This window comes from Sander lucioperca, chromosome 6, assembly GCF_008315115.2.
Source record: "Sander lucioperca isolate FBNREF2018 chromosome 6, SLUC_FBN_1.2, whole genome shotgun sequence".
Classification (NCBI taxonomy): Eukaryota; Metazoa; Chordata; class Actinopteri; order Perciformes; family Percidae; genus Sander; species Sander lucioperca.
Genome location: NC_050178.1, coordinates 4,793,764 through 4,812,545, shown reverse-complemented (window position 1 = coordinate 4,812,545; position 18,782 = coordinate 4,793,764). Strand labels below are relative to the sequence as shown.

The 18,782-nt window shown below is 39.7% G+C and overlaps 1 protein-coding gene across 2 annotated transcripts in view; it reads right to left on the bottom strand.

The window, feature by feature from the left end:
• LOC116051230 (SLIT-ROBO Rho GTPase-activating protein 3-like) overlaps positions 1 to 18,782 on the bottom strand; it is a 36,200-nt gene that overhangs the window by 6,953 nt on the left and 10,465 nt on the right. Inside the window, exons 3-14 of one of the 2 annotated variants that reach the window (XM_031301475.2) lie at positions 14,399 to 14,561; positions 12,098 to 12,160; positions 8,956 to 9,147; positions 8,546 to 8,674; positions 8,195 to 8,416; positions 7,962 to 8,063; positions 5,870 to 6,067; positions 5,680 to 5,764; positions 3,961 to 3,988; positions 2,928 to 3,030; positions 1,418 to 1,478; positions 34 to 111 (exon numbers count right to left, since the gene is read on the bottom strand). In XM_031301475.2, coding sequence (XP_031157335.1) covers positions 34 to 111; positions 1,418 to 1,478; positions 2,928 to 3,030; positions 3,961 to 3,988; positions 5,680 to 5,764; positions 5,870 to 6,067; positions 7,962 to 8,063; positions 8,195 to 8,416; positions 8,546 to 8,674; positions 8,956 to 9,147; positions 12,098 to 12,160; positions 14,399 to 14,561 — 1,424 coding nt within the window. Of the gene's footprint in view, positions 1 to 33; positions 112 to 1,417; positions 1,479 to 1,897; positions 1,929 to 2,927; positions 3,031 to 3,960; positions 3,989 to 5,679; positions 5,765 to 5,869; positions 6,068 to 7,961; positions 8,064 to 8,194; positions 8,417 to 8,545; positions 8,675 to 8,955; positions 9,148 to 12,097; positions 12,161 to 14,398; positions 14,562 to 18,782 lie in introns of both variants that reach the window. The other variant, XM_031301477.2, reaches the window with a different exon arrangement.

Genomic DNA, 18,782 nt, shown 5'->3' with positions numbered 1-18,782 from the left:
CAAGAGAAGATGGCCAAGCGCACTGGGACTAACCTCTTTCAAATGCATTTTTAATATCGTTGACTTCGACCTGGGAGCCAGGAACTCGAAATATACCTTGCTGCTGAAGACCTGTGGACAGATAGACCCGTTAGTGTAAAATGTACAAATGTCCTTTAATTTAATTTCTTTGCACATTTAAAGAATAGTAACCAGTCCTCACAGTATAGGCACAACATTTAAAGCCTGAATGTTAAAGCACAACAAACTAATTTAAAAAAGCAAACAACAAATGTTAGTTTAGGCTACAATGTGAGTGTGGGGATATACTGTGTGTGTGACCGAAATGGTGAAAAATGCTGTGAGACTGGATATGAAAGAGCAGAGCAGTGTGCAGCAGCAACACATAAATGAAAGAAGGTGTCATGAGATTAAGGCGGCCCCTTGCAAGAAGATTTCTAGGAAATTGGTCAGTAAGGTCTTGGTCAACTTTCTTTTTTGAATTAGTTGTTTTTCTGGTCCTTTTATGGTAAATTCAGTATTTGTTTTTACTCATTACTAGCTGAAATGATAATCACATGTCTGTCTTCACTGTAATATTCATAAACACGCTTTTGTCATTAATGAGCACTTGATTTTATAAGATCCCTCAACATTACTGTATTCTGCAGTGATGGGACAGTAACACTGAAAAAACAATTTGACCGATTTTGTCAGCTAATTCAACAAATTGATTAGTCAAAAATGCTAATATTTAGGCTCTTTTCAACTATTTTTTTCCTGGAACTATAGAGCCACAGGAACAACAACAGGAACTAAAAGTCCCCTTTAGCGTTTTTCTGTTTGCCTTTCAACCGCATCTAAAAAGAACCATGAAGATTAGGCAAATGAGTCTGTAACAGATTAAAAAATGAGTGGCTTTTGAAACATTTCTACATCAGGACAAAACAAGTCATTGTGTTGTGTCCACCCTTTGTCCTAATATTGATACAAGTGGCACCCAGTGTTTTCCTATTGTATGAATGAAGCTGTTTTGTGTTTGTAAAAATCAGTGATGTCCAGCACTGCAAACTCTGCCCCAATATTTCCTAGGCTATTAGAAATGACTGTTTTTTTGTACCAGGAAATATGGTGCAGGTAATAATTACCTTTCTGGTACCTGGAAAGGTTTCTATGGTGGAAAATAGCTATTTGTAGACTAAAGACTTATTTTTCAGTCTAGGACATTCCTATTGAGAATATGGTAGATAGTATGCTTTGTTAAATACATTTTTAATTTGTATACTTTTTTTGATTCCCTGACACAACTGCTCAAATTAATAGGTTTCACACCAAAAAATTATAGCTTGTATAAAGAGAGAGATAGACAGATTATGAGACAGCACAGGTTTTGTCATTTTGTGGAAAGACAACATATAAACAGACAACAGGAACCTACCATACAGATTGATGTATCGAACGCAGCTCTCAACCACCACTGGTATAGGCTGCCCTGAGTCCTACCGGACACATTTAAATGATAAATTGGAAGCACATACCCAGAAAACAATAGAAGACAAATAGTCATGCCAGCAGGTTGATAACATCAGAAGCTTATAGAGGCAGCCCCTCAAATTAATTAATTACAGACCCAAGGAAGAATAGTTGCAGCCCTGCTGTAGCTAATGGGGATCCCAATAAACTAAACTAAGCTTACACAAAGTAACATTGTTAATTTTATGATTATTTAAATAACTGATGTTAAGTCTATAGAACAAAAATAAGTGGAACAAAATAGTGTTAGTGTTTGCACCACCATACATATGTTATATAATACTACAGTATTTTCACAGGAATGCCAACAGGGCAGGGGCACAGAAATGTTGGTTAGCATACTGAACACAGTGCGATTATCCCGCCCTGCTATAAGACAGAGTACCTGACTCCTCGCACGGACATTCCGTCGTCCCCTGGGCAGAGAGCAGAAAGGCACGTAGACAGAGGAAGAGAGGCAACAAGAACCACAACATGTTAGTGAGAGAGACAGACCATACAGAGAGAGAAAAGAGGAGGCCTGTCCTGAGAGAATAGCCAAAGCATCAGTGCCTTGTGGGGTGTGAAACAGGAGAACATCGCTGGGCAGGGGGAGTCTGGTGAAGGGAGAATGCTACCTGAGAGGATGGGGATCAGAGCTATACATACAGTCAGGCATTTTCCAAGCGCTGCAACTAACCCATTATTGATTATCCATTAATCTGTCCATTAGTATATCGATTATTTGGTTGAATAATTTGTTCTGTAAAATGTCAGAATATACTAGTAACAAATGCCCATTACAATCTCTTAAAGCCAAAAGTGTCATCATTAAATGACTTATTTTTTTTCAACCAACACTCTAAAAGCTCAAGATATTCAGTAAATGTTTCTATGAATAAAAGTCAAAAATCTTCAAAACGTAGGAACATGGAATGGGAATTTTTGCTTGAAAAATTATTTTAATCGCTTTTTTTTCTGCCAATCGACTGATCGTTTTAGCTGTACTGTTCCAATGCTGTTGATGCACACTCTGTCTGCCTGTCCCTGTTCGATTGAGCATTAGAGTGGATGTGGCCATGTGTTTATTTGCATAGCCTGACATGGCTGGTGCCTGGCCAACTGACATACATAAAGCCAAATTAATTCAGTGTCTGGAGTCTGGGGATCACAGGAGAAAGGATGTTAAGAGCAGGCCCAGCACCGGTGCAGTGCCTATGAAATCAAACCATCTCCAGAATTTGTTTGATAGGTTTTCATCTTACCCTGTCTTTCCTAAATTACAAGACTGTGAACACAAGGCAATGAGCAAGAGGAAAGTGCATGAGTGAGCCAACATTTGGGTAAAAGAGTGGTCAAAGGCAAGAAAACCCCCAAGGACCGCTAGCGAGACAGCTGAGCTCATGGAGAGACAAAGAGCACAGATGGGCTAATACCTGAATGAAGGCCTCCATATTGCCGTTAAACAGCTTACGGTTAAAAATGGAGCGAGGTCTAGACTTCCGCATTCTCTGGGGTTTAGGGGGAAGAGTGGGGGGCCTGGGGAGATGGTGGGGGGTGTACGGTTGGTACAGGGTAAATATAAATAATAAAGCAATTAATAATATAATGCAATTTTACACATTAAAATGCAGTCATTTTTTTCTAAAATGTTTTTGTTGCCATGTCTTTCACACAGTAAATTGCACCTCAAAAACACAATATTTAAATGAGATGAGAAAATCAATACCACTTAGCACAAAGACTGGAAACAGGGGGAAACAGTTTGCCTGGATCGTTTGTTTCATCTGTACAAAAGGTAAAAAAATTTATACTAGGTATTTAAGGCTAGCTGTTTCCCCCTGCTTCCGATCTCTGTGCTATGTTAAGCTAATGGTCTTTTAGTTCTACCTTCATATACAGTGTAAAATCCTGAGAGCAGTATTGATCTTCTAATCTAACTCTTGGCAAGAAAGCGAATAAGCATATTTCCCCAAATGTCAAACTATTCCTATAACTTGACTCGTAGACAGAGCGGATGTAGCAAACTTGATCAATGTCAAGAAAAATTATTACAAGTAATTATCACACACAAAATTCAATTAAGATTTGATTGCATTTAACGGAATGTGCTATAGTTCAAAATAGGTCAAAGCCAAACACTTGTGTTCAATTAGTCATGAGCCTGGCTTGTCAATATTTGTTAATTTTCTTGTTTATAAATAGAACAACAGCAGGACATGATCCATCTCACTGGCGTTTCCTTTCTTAGTCTTAACATATTTGTATAGATCAAAACTGGGAAGAACAACTCAGAGCACCGCCTTCTCTAATTAGAAATAAACCCTTCGTTCAACAAATAAAGAGAGAAGTTAAGACTACACTCATATTCCCACACTGTGATCTCATTCCTGCCACATCCAGGGACACAGGAAGGCTTTTACACACCATCACCTACTTTATTCACCCTCTTGTCACTGGACATCTTACCTTGTTGTTCCATATTCAGCCCTCTCCCCTAAAAGGAAAAACAGCAGAGAAAGGGCCAAAATTAGTATACACTAGTTTTACAATCACAGAAGTTAGCTGTACGGTTGAGTGCTGGCCGACTATACAAGGCTGGCAGATGGAGACGGAAAGGGGTGTTATGAGAAAACGGGCATCTATTCAGGCAGGCTCAATGGGGTGAGCGCCATGGCTGTATTTGACTCACTGCCAGGCAGCAGTCATTCAGCGGTTGCCCTAGAAACAGCACATTAGCCCCAGAAGGGGATAGCTTGTATACTCGCTCTGCAAAGTGAAAATGTATCCAGGGGCAACAAGAGTGGGAGGTCTGTGGAAGCTGATTTGTACAGTCTGATGATTTCATGATATCTGCACCACATTCTCACACACACACACACACACACCTCACTCCTACGCAAACTAATTAAGGCCTCACTTTGATTAGTCAATCAGGAATGTTTGTTCAAGGATCACGTCATGTTCACAATCCTACTTTACGTCAAACACACACAATTCCAACCCTGAAGCAGATTGTTTGAGTCTGAAGTAGAAACACAATGGAACATACACATTTTTATTTACTCTTTTGACCTGGTAAATGCATATTAAATATGATGAATATATGAATACCCTTCAAGTACATTAGTACTAGTTCAAGGTTGCTTTTTTCTGTCTTCTCTACCCTGTGACCTTCTTTTAGGTCTACACATTGACAAGCTGTCAAGTGAATGACAACTTCAGTATTATAACACAATTTTTTATTCAATTTCAATCAATCATTTTCAACCATAAACACTCCTGTATATCCACAAAGGTTGTATCATTGACTATATGAGCTATACAGTATATGTCCATATAGTCTGAAAAACGATGTACTGACCCAAATGTAATATATAACCAAAAGCAGATGCTTGTAAGATTTTGAAGTAGCAACACACTGACATAGGCCTTTTAAAACTTTTGGCTCAGGTTTATGTGCATTAAATGTAAAAAAAAAAAAATGTTTAAAGAAATGGAGACCACCTTGCGATGGGATCGGGCTAGGGGCGTAAAATGGGGGGCAGTTGCCCCTTCGCTCTTCCTACCAGCCTACTTCTGACGCCCTTGCTCGGACCACACCCATCTTCAAACTCGGCCTTCATTTTGATCTCTGTATATCTGTGACTGAATGTATGTATGGATATGAATGTCAAAAATAACAATTTTTTATGGATGTTTATGGAAGTAGGAACGACTGTAAGGCATGTATGGTAGAACAGAGGAATGTAGGAAGGATGGCTTTTTTTTGCACAAGTAGCCTATAGAAAATGGTAATTTGCAATTTGCACAGCTCTTTGAGTAGCCTAGATGTTCAATGTACATTTGTCTTCTAACTGTTTTAACCCTGTGCGTGTTGTGTGTCTGTTGTAACTCTTGCAGCAATTTCTCTGTGTCCAAAATGAATTTCTCCTTGGGGAGACTAATAAAGATACTTTGACTTTGACTCAACAGGTGGTTACTATGGCATGTCATAGCCTTCAAGCAAAGTACTTTTCATCATGAAATGTAGGGTTTGTTTAATGTTCAAACATGGTTAAGTTGTCAAGGAAATGATAAATTCAGTGCAACATAATTCTGTATTCTATTTCCAAAAACATGGAGGAAACCAACTAGTACCAGCAATTTCCATTCCACTAATGTACTGTATAGCACAATAAGTCTCACCTTCTCCTAGCGTCTGCTTCAGAAGGTCATGCTTGGCCTGCAGTTTGATAATGAGATTGCTGCCATTCAAGTATTCCTTGTATTTCTGCAGATGAAATACATTAAAAGACAACAAGTGACATGGTTATTTCCAGTTATAATGGATGTGCCCCATGCTGCAGTGCCATTGTGCTCTCATCTGAGAACTTACAGTAAAGTAGAAGCCCTCAGTCTCTTGCTGATTGGCACGTCTCTTAACAATGTTTGCCTTGCTCATGTAGGAGTCGGAGGAAGCCGATTTGACCGACTCTGTGGATTGGCTGTGCTGGAAGGCCTCTGAAACATCAAAGTCCTCCACTGTGAGCATGTCCTGAAGGGTCTGCATGGTCGCGTCAAGAGTCTTTCTCACCTGACACACACAGCATACAAACACGATTGTGACTTCTAACAATATCCCTAATTACACATTTTGTTACATATAAATATAAGAAATCGGTATGAAATTAATTAGATTAAAACAACAAGGAATATTGTAATTACAACTAATGCGCATACTTCCAATACATCTTCTTACTGTCACAAACAAGCTGCGTGGTGTAAACAAGCCAGCACAGTCTAAGATTAAATCACTGCAGGCCATTTTCACAGCAGTTTGACTGACACCCTAAACAACAGAGTAATTAGCTACCTAGCATGAGGCATCGTGACATGAAAGATTTACTATGTTCCTTTCATGTGAAGCAGACAGGAAGGCAGTGTGCATTTCCATATTCATAACAGACATCCACTGACTCACATACACACCCTGGTGACCTTTAAACAGGTCTATGTGAGTCACAGTGGCCTTAGTTACTCCAGGCCAGCAGGCCAGGGAGCATGCTGGGGTCGCCGCCCCCCCCCATTGGAGGCAGGAGACTGGATGAGAGTTGACCCCACAGGTCAGTGTCAGATTAAAAATGAACATAAATGCAGTGTGACAGTCCTGAAGACTGGTTGTTTGCTGTTACATGTTAGTGTGACAGAGATCAGGGTGTTGGCTGCTATTTCCAGTTTAAAGCAGAGCAAAGCCAAAGAAGGTATCACAGTGATAAACTGTGGGTAATTGCGGTAACATGATAGAGATTATCTGCCAATTAGAGGGTCCTAATAGAGAAGCAGCTTTTCAAATGTTTTTGTAGTTGGACATTTTGGGAAATGCCCTCATTCTCTTTAACTGAAAGATGAATGAGAAGATTCATAACATTATCATGCCAAATATGAAACTATACACAAGCTGCCAGCTAGTTTAGCCTAGCATAAATACTGGAAACGGGGGGAAACAGCCTGGTATCAAAATCTGCCTGCCAGCACCTGGAATGTCATTGTCAAACTGTTCCTATAAAACTGTTACATATTGGATCACCGGAAGTCTGTAAAAAGTCTCAGGGCCTTTTTAACAGTGTGTTGTAGACTATATAGAGCAGCATCTTCCTTTTCTGCTACATGTGGTCTCACTTGATTTGATAGTTTTAAAGATAAGACATTCATTTCCTGCCACAGTATTTCGCAATAACCTGGTGATATGCAATGGCCTCTGCATTTTCAAATGTCTACAACTCAGACGTTATGTGGACACCTCCATGTTACTCTACAGCAGTTTGTCTTTTTATGTTTTTCACCAACATTCTAGATGTTCATGCTTTAACTGATTATCAAGCTTTCACATTGGAATTTCTTTGTGCTTTGGTAGATGCATCTGGGACACAAGATGGTTCTTTTCAACGTTGTCATCTAAAGTCATTTCCCATCTCAATCACCATGCCACATATACAGTCATATACACACTGTATATACAGTACACACATACACAAGTTTCCTGCAATGTTTTCCTGCAGAAGTGGGTCACAAAGACCATCTCTCATAACATCATCAAAATTAAAACATTTTATTTAAAAAGAAATTTAACCTTCACGGTAAAAAGAGCAGAGGTGTTATTTCACGTGGCAAAAGCCACATATTTAATGAGTGTGGCTATTGACCCATTATACTAAATGGTTCAATGGATGACTTAGATCAAGATCTGACTGGCTTAACACCTCAGCTTAACAACTCCCTGGAGGAAACCATGCATTTACTGTAAATGAGAACATATGACTCAGTATATGATTGGTATACTGAGTATATGTGCCCATATGTCCTCTTCTGAGTCAGCAGAAAAAAACATTACTGTGCATAGCACACTTGCATTGGGCTTGCTTCATTTTGAAATGAAACGCTGACACTGGCTACCTTCAGCCTTCTGAGACTTGTGTGCCCTCCCTCACCTCCTCATTTTCTATCCTCAGCGTGGCCAGGCGAGACTGCAGCTGGTGGTAGCGCATCAAGAGCTCTGTCTGGACAGGCTGTTGTGCACTCACCTGACACACCTGGGATTAAGAAAGAAAGGGAAGTTTACCAGGAGGATTAAACATAGAGAATGTGATGAGATTCACTTTTTTATCAAGAGCTTAGACCTACAAACAAACCATTCTTGCAGAACTATTCTCTAGTGACTCACCTCATCCCCCATGTGTGGCTGATAGTCAAAGCGTGATGGAGGACAGAAGATCTGGCTGTGTGTGTCCATAAACTTCAGCTTGTCTCCTCTGATGTCCATGGCATCTACTGCTCCCTCCAGCAAATCCAGACCCTCGTGGCGAGAAGTCTCCAGACTATACTCTGCAGACAGGTAGGTTCTCAAGGTGCGTGCCAGGCTTGCATGGAAACCTAAGTCACAACACTGAGGACAAGACGTAAAACATACATATAGTAATTATAAACCAATAAAATGCCTAGAGCTTGAAAAAGAAGCACTGAGAAGGTAGTTATTTCAACATTTGCACTTTTGGCTCAGATAGTAATTACTTACATCTATCATGTCTGAGACATCATGGATGTAGTATTTGGCCACCAGGGCATTGGTAGCTGCCAGATTGAGAAGATAGTCGTTCCGGGCCTTTGTGCATTTCAGCTTGTTTTCAGAGTACTTGGCTTGTCTCTAGGGAGAGAGGGGAAGAGGTAGTCCCATCAATGTCAGGATGTAAAATTGATTCCTAATGTACTCAAATAATGCATTACTACATCAATCTGATTTTATCTTACATACTCTGTCAATATATATGTATTACTTTGCACAATGTAGATATGGCCTCCTTGTAGCATTAACTTCATTTTCCAATGCCATTTGTGCAAACAGCAACTGGTGACATTCAAGACGTTCATTACAAATGCATTGCAAAACATACAATATCATTTATAAACCAGTCAACCAAAACAGACCTTCTCCTTCATTTTCTCCATCTTCTTGACAGAGCTCCGTCGCTGTGGACGTTCATCATGACCATACCGCAGCAGGCTGGACCCAATGTCATTGGCCTTACCAATGTGCTTCTCTTCCTGTTTCTCTGCCTCCTTCAGCTTGCTCTCAGCACTGAGACTCTCAGTGTGGTACATGTGGTACGTCTTCATCACCTGTAGCAACATACATGTCCTGTCAAACTCTACTAAGGACCAAGGACATCATAGTCAAACAAGAACTTGTTAAAATGGATGTGGAGGAAAAGATGTATGCAGAACCACATGCTAAAATATTGTTATCCGTCACATATAATTACTTGTAATTTTTTAAGTGAATATTACTTAAAATCTGCCTCATTTTGAAATTGTTCTGTTTAATTCAAAGCACTTTATTTGTCCCTCAATGGTCAATTCTAGGGAAGCTGGTTAGCAAACGCTAGACAATTAATTCACAAGCATTAAACAATCAGAAAATACTAAATATGATACTGTACATATTAAAAGTAAAAAGAAAAAGGGTTAAGGTCAGTAGCATTTATAACATTGTGTCAAAAAGTGCAAAAAGGGCAAGTGTATTCATCACTTGTCTACACAAAGTAAACTGACCATCTCTTTTACTGCAGTCATGGCTACTGGAATAAAACCAAAGGGGTGTGAAACAAAAACATATGTGAAAAGGTTTCAATAAAACTGCTCAAAATACAATGTACATTCCAACCGTTCAGATTGCTTTAGAGGAATTTGTCCTTAAGTGTCATAAACAGATTCATGATTTGTGGTGTTATTTAAGAGACCACATGTAAATGTTTAACTAGTAACCCTGCATCAGCAGTACAATCAAACAACATCTGCTCCTTCATCACTCACTCTCAATTTTTGGTTTCCTAGCAACCCTGACTGAAGCGGACGTGCAAATGATAGCGAGATCGATCAGCAGGGGAGGAAGGAGGTTACAAAGTCACAGTGAGCAACCTTTCCTGCAACCTGCGAAACAAGAAACTACTTGATTTCCACAAACATCCAGCTGTAGATCAATAGCAGAGACCAGCAGGCTGAAAAAAATACCTAATACCTAATTTTGCATTTAAGTCATAACTGCTAATACAAACTAATTATACAAGTTCATTTAAACTATATAACTTTATGTAGCCCAAATCTTAACAGACTACTGCAATACCTTATGCTGTGTTCAGGAGCTGCAGACGGGCATTTAATAATGCATGAATCAGAAAGAGGAAAAAAATCAATATCAGTAAAGTGCTGTATAGTGTTACATGTGAGAATATTTCTAGTGTGTTTTTTTACATGTTTTTTTGCTGCACATTCACCTGTAACAAACATCCTTTTAAAATGAAAATGATGTTTCACATCTCTTTTATAAGTTACTTATGTAAACAAACACAAACCATGTTACAGAATCCTACTTACAGTAATTAATTATGCTAAATTCTGCAAAAGATCATATCAGCACTAAGCAGCTTTCTGTCTTAACTCCAAACTTCAAATATTTCACTTAAAAGCATTATGAAGACTGTTTAGCTTTGGGGCGATCATTATTTATAGTTATAGTATAGGTCACAATCAATTTTACAGCACCATGATAAATGTGTCTAAAATAAAAGACCTAACTTTGCCCAAAGTCTTTTAATTATAATATGTTTTTTTAATATAAAGCACATATTATCTTTGATTTATCACTTACATTATTTACTCAATACCATTCTAGATGAAATGCAGATGATTAAGTGTGCAATAAATAGCCAAAAGTGGAGTTTTTTTTAAATAAAATAATTAATTAAACAGAATGGGAGTGTCTAGTCTTTTTTCACCTGTATAAAGTTAAATTCTATAATACCTAAGCTAGTCGCTATAACAGTATGATCAAATTACAATGCATCTCAAAATGAAAACTAATGCCAATATTGGAGTATCGAGGTGTGACTCAGCTTATTTGTGATGGAAATGTTTAAGACCTATCAAACTTCATTTTAAAAGGTCCTATGACATGCTGCTCTTTGGATGGTTTTATATAGGCCTTAGTGGTCCCCTAATACTGGATCTGAAGTCTATTTCCCGAAATTCAGCCTTGTTGCAGAATTATAGCCACTAGAGCCAGTCCCACAATGAGCTTTACTTATGATGTGCCATTTCTGTGTCTGTAGCTTTAAATGCTATTGAGGAGGAGAGGGGGGGGGGGGCAAGGTGGAGGGTGGGGGTGTGGCCTTGACCATCTGCCATGCTTCGCTTGTTTTCAAGCCATGATGTCTCTCTCTTTCTCATGGGCAGGCCAAATTCTCTGGGCAGGCAAAGCAGAGAAAGGGGGAGGTAACCTTCCTCCTTATGACGTCATAAGGAGAAGATTCCACATCGGCCCATCTGAGCTTTCATTTTCTCAAAGGTGGAGCAGGATACCCAGAGCTTGGTTTACATCTATCACCATTTCTAGCCACTGGGGGAACAGGCTAGGGGAACTCACATTAATGTTGAAAAACCTCATAAAGTGAAATTGTCATGCCATGGGACCTTTAAAAGTTTATATGCTATATTAAACTGAGGTTACAGCCAATTAAGGCCTGGATTTTGGATATGATGTAGGATATTTCATTTCACAACCTGCAGTTCCCCTGCTTGCCTAAAAATACTACTAAAAGTAGTGGGGGGGGGGGTCTATTGTATTTACAGTACAACCTAACAATAGAAGGAGTGACAACAGACAAACGTTTGTGTACGATTACATGTAACGTTAGCTGAAACTATTACAGCAGCTCATGTTTGCTGTGTGCTCCTCTGCAGCAGAGAGTGCTGCGTCCGCTTGAGGCACTGCCAGGGGCAAGAACACTCTCCCCTTCAACTGATGTAGAAATTTACAGTGGGAGGAAGAATGCAAATTTTCTCCTTTCACGACCTCAGGAGATGGAAGAAATGACCTATTAGAGACTGCACTGCTGATAAGGCATATCTGCCATGTGCAGTGTCAGGCCAGCTGCTTCACAGGTTACTGGTTTTGGCGTGGAAAAAGCTCAGGATTGACGATACACAGGCTAACATAGAGGGAAGGCAAAACAGGCAACCTGGTGTAGACAAAGAAAGGTTAGGTAGGGACAATGATATTTGTCTAACTCACAGTGTAGAGCTCATTGGTGACTTTCACTAACTCCTCATGCATCTGCACCCCAATGTCTTTGCTCTGTAAAAGAGAAAAACAGGTAATTGTTTCATTGGCACATTTAAAAAGGACACATATTCAAACATCTAAAACTAAAAACTGGGTTATCTAATAGAATTGCCTACCCCTCCAGTGAAAAACTTGAAGGCTGTGTGCCAGTTATATTTTGTATGTGAGGGATGTCAGCAGGCGTTGAAATGCTGTCATTACTCTGCACCAGAAAAGATCTAATACAATGTCCAAAGTGCACATGCACTAATAGTATAGTGCAGTAACTGCAGAACATTTCCCAAGGAGTTGTGTCACAGTTTCAGCTCAATAACAGGGTCTAAGAGCCTATGATGAATTGGACATGTCCCATGAAAGAGCTTATAGCCCAGGAGGAGGAATGGGGCCAGCGGAGAGTGACTCTGGAAATCCTGTTGAGAGGATATGGAGGGACGCTTAGCCCAATCAATCCTGTTTTTTGCCACCTCTCAGGGACCACTTGTCAAAACAGCAACCTTGCATTTTCACATATGACAAGAATTTAATTTCAGCACATTCAGTACATTTAAACTTTGGCTTAACATACGGCAGAGTTGATTCATTCCCTTCCCCGCATGTGTCATTCATTAACAGAGAGACTGCACTGCAGCTGAACCAGGATGCTACAGCATAACAGGGTTATTGTTTTGGAGATGTTTGTCACAATTTAAGATAAATTCTTGCAGAGGGAGACTGTTTTTCTGCAGGCAGCTATTATTCTTCCTCTTTATGCTGGCCGCAAGTCATCACAGTCTCATAAAGGCTTCCATCGTGACAGTGCAGAGGCCCCTAGAGGACCTAAATTACTGTAGACTCATGCCGCTGTCAAATGACACTGATCTGAGATCCCCAAGGCACCGCCCCTGAACCACTGGCACTCTGCTACTCTCACATGTACCATACATTACATACAGTACATATGCTTTATGAGATATGAGAGTAAAACCAAGAACAACAAAAAAATACATTTGTGTATCATACACAAATGTGTCCTTTAAATGTGCCAATGAAACAAGTACCTGCTTCATTGGCATTACCATTTGTGTATCATACACAAATGTATTCCATGAGGTTAACATTTTGAATACAATAAACAAGGTACATCTGATTCTCTCTGCAGGTTACTGAATGAGTCCTAGTTAATGTAAATTTGGAGTGAAATGAAATTAGTGGGAAAGAGTGATGAGGTGTAAAGAGCATAAAAGAAAGGTTAGTGATCTAAATAGGGAGCAAACTGAGCATGGTTTTGAGAATGACAATGCGCTTGATGAATGGGGGGAGGTTAAAAAGAGAAACGGAATCTCTCACCAACCGTGTTAAAGGACAATTCCAGCGCCGTGCAACGTGGAATTCCCATACTGTCTATGGAGATTCCACGTTGCACGGCGTTCGACTAGTCATGACTGGTTTTCAAGCTGTCTACCGCAAGTAAACATGAACGCGACTGTCTTTATAATCTATCTTTTTAATAAACTATCTGTACACTTACAACGTTGTCAATGCTTCGGTTCACATTTAGGGTCCCTAATTATGCTAACGTTAAAGTGTGGTGATGTTTCGAGCCTTTTTAGCGGTATTAAATAGCGATTTAATTTGAGTGTCCCCATGCCCTACATACTAGCATTGTAAGCTAACCAGCGGTCCGCGGTAGCCTCGTTAAAGCTCCAAAGTCATTCGATTAGCATGAAAACATGTCCCAGAGAGCGACAGAGTAGGTACACAACAGTTAATAACCCCTAGGTTTGTTTTGCGCCGGAATTGTCCTTTAAGCTTTACTGTAGACACATGGTACATGGTAGCCAGGGTCTACTGTAAGGCTAAAGTGGTGCAATTTTAGGTAGGAAAAACCTCAGTGATGGGTGGGAATAGTCTACCTAATGGCCATCATTTGAAACCAGACTATGAAGTAGTTGGGAGAACCTTGCATGCAAACAATGTACTGTGTATTGTAGGACTGATTAAACATCATTGGTCACAGCAAGAGACAATGACACAGTAAAACTAATCATATGAGTGAGAAATGTTTTAGCTTAGTCCTCAGAAGAAATATTCTGTATGAAATTGAATGTGTCCTGATACAATTCAACATATTTTTACATGTTTTTGTTGGTGTGGCGTCAAGTTCCCAGCTGTGGGCATCAGTCATGCGATTTGATCAGATAAATTCTGTGACAGTGTGCGTTAGTAACGGTCAGGGTTACATGCCCTCATCCAATTAATTCAGATTCTGACCTTTTTGAAGAGTCTGATGACATCCTCGCCCACGTGTGCCAGACGGACAATGACGTTGTTGTTGTAGATGTCGCTGAGAGTGGCATGGTCTCTGCTTTCCCGCCTGGTCTGGTCCAAGACCAAATACCAGCAGTTCACAGTGGACAGGAGATTCTGGTCCTTTCTGAAACAGCCAAGGAAAGACTTCACAAAGATGAAAATGTCTATCAGTTTCAATTACTAATTTCTTCAAAGCTGCCCGACATACACTAAATACAACTGCAATATTCAGACCAAACAATATATTGCCCATAAGTAAGAACATTGGGTTGTTGTTTTGAAAATACAAATTGTTTTGTGCTTAGTTAAACTCTTATGAAAATACTTGGTAATCAGGTTTCATGTCTGTGTACTTTAACATAAAACAGGATGAAGACTGTCCTACAGGCCGCACAGATCTTACATTCGATCCATTTGTAGCAGCTCTGGGGCTTTACGTATTAGAGATCAAGGGGTCACTACACATGTAGAGATGAATCAGCAATAAAAAGAAGGCAGCTGTGCACACACACGCACACACATAGAGGAAGACACACACAGAAGGCATGCTGACTGCCCTCGCCTCCTTGCTCGAGGGAGCATGTGAGTTCAATTATCCTCACACCATAGACTTTGTTGTTTGTCTCCATCTTTTGTATTTAGAGAGCTTTTAACTGTTTTTGTTTCTGATCTCCACCAATTGTGACTACAACATAAAAATGCTGCATCCTACTTTTAATATGAAGCCTGCTTAAAAGCTGTGTAAAACCTTTTGTTCTTAGCTGATAGTTGACCTACGCTGGGATCCGATCCAAATCCAACTTTTTTTAAATGGCAGTTGAAAGGAGAAAAGGGAAGTTAAGATGAATGATTTTTAACCATTTGCATGTAGATAGGAGGAAGGAGATTCACACACACACTGATAGCCATCTCTGCTGATTTGCACCCAAATAATCTTTTATCATATCACACAATCAGTCAGTAGCTATAGAAGGAGTAATGGCAGCAAAGCTCTGCGAATATCTAAATATAATATCTAAAAAAAACATTGAAACATATTATATTGAATACAATTATGTTGCTTGTGACTTGTAAATATAACTTGCTTAAGGTAGGGTGATCAAACGTCCCGGTTTGACCGGGACAGTCCCGATTTGACCGGGACAGTCCCGATTCTGAGTTGCGTGTCCCGAGTCCCGACAAAAGCCTGTCGGGACGCTAAAATGTCCCGGTTTTCACCAACCACTATGAAATTGTCCCGGTTGTCAGCGATTACATAGCCGACGTGGTCTTATTATAGCCTGATCATTAACTAAACCCATGTAGAAAGAAGCGTCCAGCGTATGATTTTAACAATGTGTGTGTGTCAGTCAATCGTAGCGGTCTGCATCTGCATAATCTGTGCAGCCAGCATTACAATGTATATTTGTAAACGTTGTTGCAATGCCTCTTCTTATCTGTCTCGTTTTAACAAGTCCCTCTAGGTCCGCTGGAAAGTCAGCGGACGAGTGCTGGGTGGAAATGTTAAAAAGCAAGGAGATTCCGTTCAAAAATGTAGGTCTCCTTTGTCAGTTCGCCATGTGTCTACCGGGCACAAATGCTCCCGTTGAGCGGATCTTTTCGCTCATGAACAACACATGGACTGAGGAGAGGAACCGCATGACCGTTGCCACCTTAAAAACGCTACTCATCACACGGGCCAATTTTGCTGACACCTGTGCGCAATTTCACAGTAGGCTTTCAGCCAACAAATTGATTCTTGAGCAAATTCACTCCTCTAACAAATATACAGAATTAATGTTTCCAATAGGGAAGCTACCTGCATGCTCTATCAAATGAGATTACATTTGTGTGTGTGTGTGTTGTTGGTTAGAATAACACTGGTAACACTTTACGGTAAGGGTACATGAATTATCATGAATTCATGCATGAATTAATTGACGTAGGCTATGTATTATTATGCATTATGTAATTAATTATTTATGTGTTACGGCATTCCTTAATATCCCATGAATCATCAGGAATTGACATGTACATAGTCATTCGTAACCTCATACATTAACAACACAACGAAAGCATTAGGTACGTGGTACATCATTATGAATTATTAAGCATGATCATGATTATTTTTCTGCAAAAAAAATTTGGTCATCACTGTGCAAATTCTGATTTGAACACAACTTGTGCATAATGATGTAGCCACCTTACCTAATGCTTTAGTTGATGTGTTCATGCATGAGGTCATGAATGAGAGGCTACGAACTCATGTCAATTCCTGATGATTCATAAGATATAAAGCAATAAAGTAATGCACAAATCATGAATTAATGCATTCATTCATAATTCATGTACCCTTACTGTAAAGTCTTACCATAACTTTAGTTCAAGCCTGTGGCAGCAGTTCCAAATAATTTGTTTAGTTCCATGCAATGAAAAATACCTTTTCACAAAGTTTTTCACAAGTTCAGTGGGTGCATTTCCCAAAAGAATACTTTAATTCTGAAAAATAAAGTTGGTCCCACACGAAACTCACCCAATGTCTTTAAATACTATTTCTTAGATATGTAGGCTACATACCAAGAAAATTCATGAATATTAACTGAGATACCCCATGATGTTGTGAGCAGCAGGCCTACGTGTGCTGTTGGCAAAATTGTGTCTAATCTGTCTGTGTCTATGTCTGACCTGGGCTGGCACATGTTCATGTTAAAAAGCGTGGGCGTGCACGAGCACTATGGTCACGCGCAAAGTGTCCCGGTTTTACTTCCGGGAAATCTGGTCACCCTAGCTTAAGGCTGCCCACTCCTCCTTATTTTGGCAAGAAACCAATGCACACAAAGGCCGAGCTCCATCTGCATCAACATCCTTACTTTCTTAAACCTCAGGTAGCAAACTCAAGGAAGGTGTTCTTGAGCAAAGATGAGTGATGCAATGATTATGAAGTGACCTATTCATTTTCATGAATGGTTAGTGGGCTAGCTACATTTACGCCTCACTAGCTATTTGCAATCTGCCACACTGAAACAACAACAAATGATGTCTAGAAAGCAATGATTTTATATTATTTGTTGGACTCTCTGCAAATCATCTGATGAAAAAGCAATCCATGGCAGCATCTTCAACTGTAGCTTGAACTGTAGTCAGAAATGCAGAAGTTATTTTTGACTCTCATCTCAGTTTTGAAGATCATACTGAAAGAGTAAGTCCTGACTTGTTTTCTGTCAACTGCTTCAAAACTTTCATCATTTTATCCTTGGAGAGGTTTATTCATACTTTACTTTTCTTTTTGAAGTGAATTATGATGTTTTGCTGTCTTGGTGAAGCTAGTGTAGCGTCCGCGCTATACTAAAATGAGATTATATGGGCCACATTGCAGTTCCCTCCATGTATCTAAAACAATACGGAAATTAAAGCAGAAACTGGCCTTAAAGCTATAGTGCGTAGTTTCTGTCTCCCCCATGAGGAATTCTAAGTAATGACAACAAAACGGCGCGTCCACATGATACAAGCCTTCTGTGATCGTGCACTGCCCAAACCCCTCCTCCACGCAGTTGCTAATAGCCAAGAAGGACAGGAGGATTAAAAAAACATGATGGACTCTTCAGAAGAGGTAATTATCTTCACTTGCATTTCTGGGTACGAAAGTTGCCGGATGACACAATCTTCTGAACATAGCCATACTGAGAAATACAGAGAGAGTTGTGTGGAGCTGATAGTCTTAATTAGCTTTGTAGCAACTCATTTGGCAATGGCTTGAATGTAATGGACATTCATTAATATCAAAAAGTTATGCACTACAGCTTTAATACCAAAATCTGTTGAGTTGCACTGATATTTTAGAAACAAGTTTCTTTGATATAATATTTTCGGCGGTAAAACCACATTCAGATCACTTTTACATGTACCTTATCTGTTATTTTTTCCAGGCCTGAATGCCACATTTGTAATCTATATTCTCGGAAACTAATGTTGGCTTTTCATGCATAGTGTTGACTCTGTAGTTCAGTGCATGACTCTATCCTTCTATCTGGATGAATGATGTTGAAAAAATAGCACAATCTTAGTATGACAGAACAGTAATCTAAAAAGTTTGGTGTCAACAGCAAGTTTAAAGAGTTGCACTTGTGATGCTGAAGGTACAGTAATCCAGAAAGCTGGGCATCAGCATCTCCGTTCCTTTCATCCTTTAACACTTTGATAGAAAAACATGAACAAGCTATTCCCATAGGACCTTGTTTCAAGCAGAGCCGGTGTTTGATCCTGTACATTGGATGCCAGGAACCAGACTGTACGTCTTTGGCTGTTGGCTGCTCTTGAATAAGGATAAGACTATAGTAGTATTCGGGACACAAAAGAGTTGATGCAG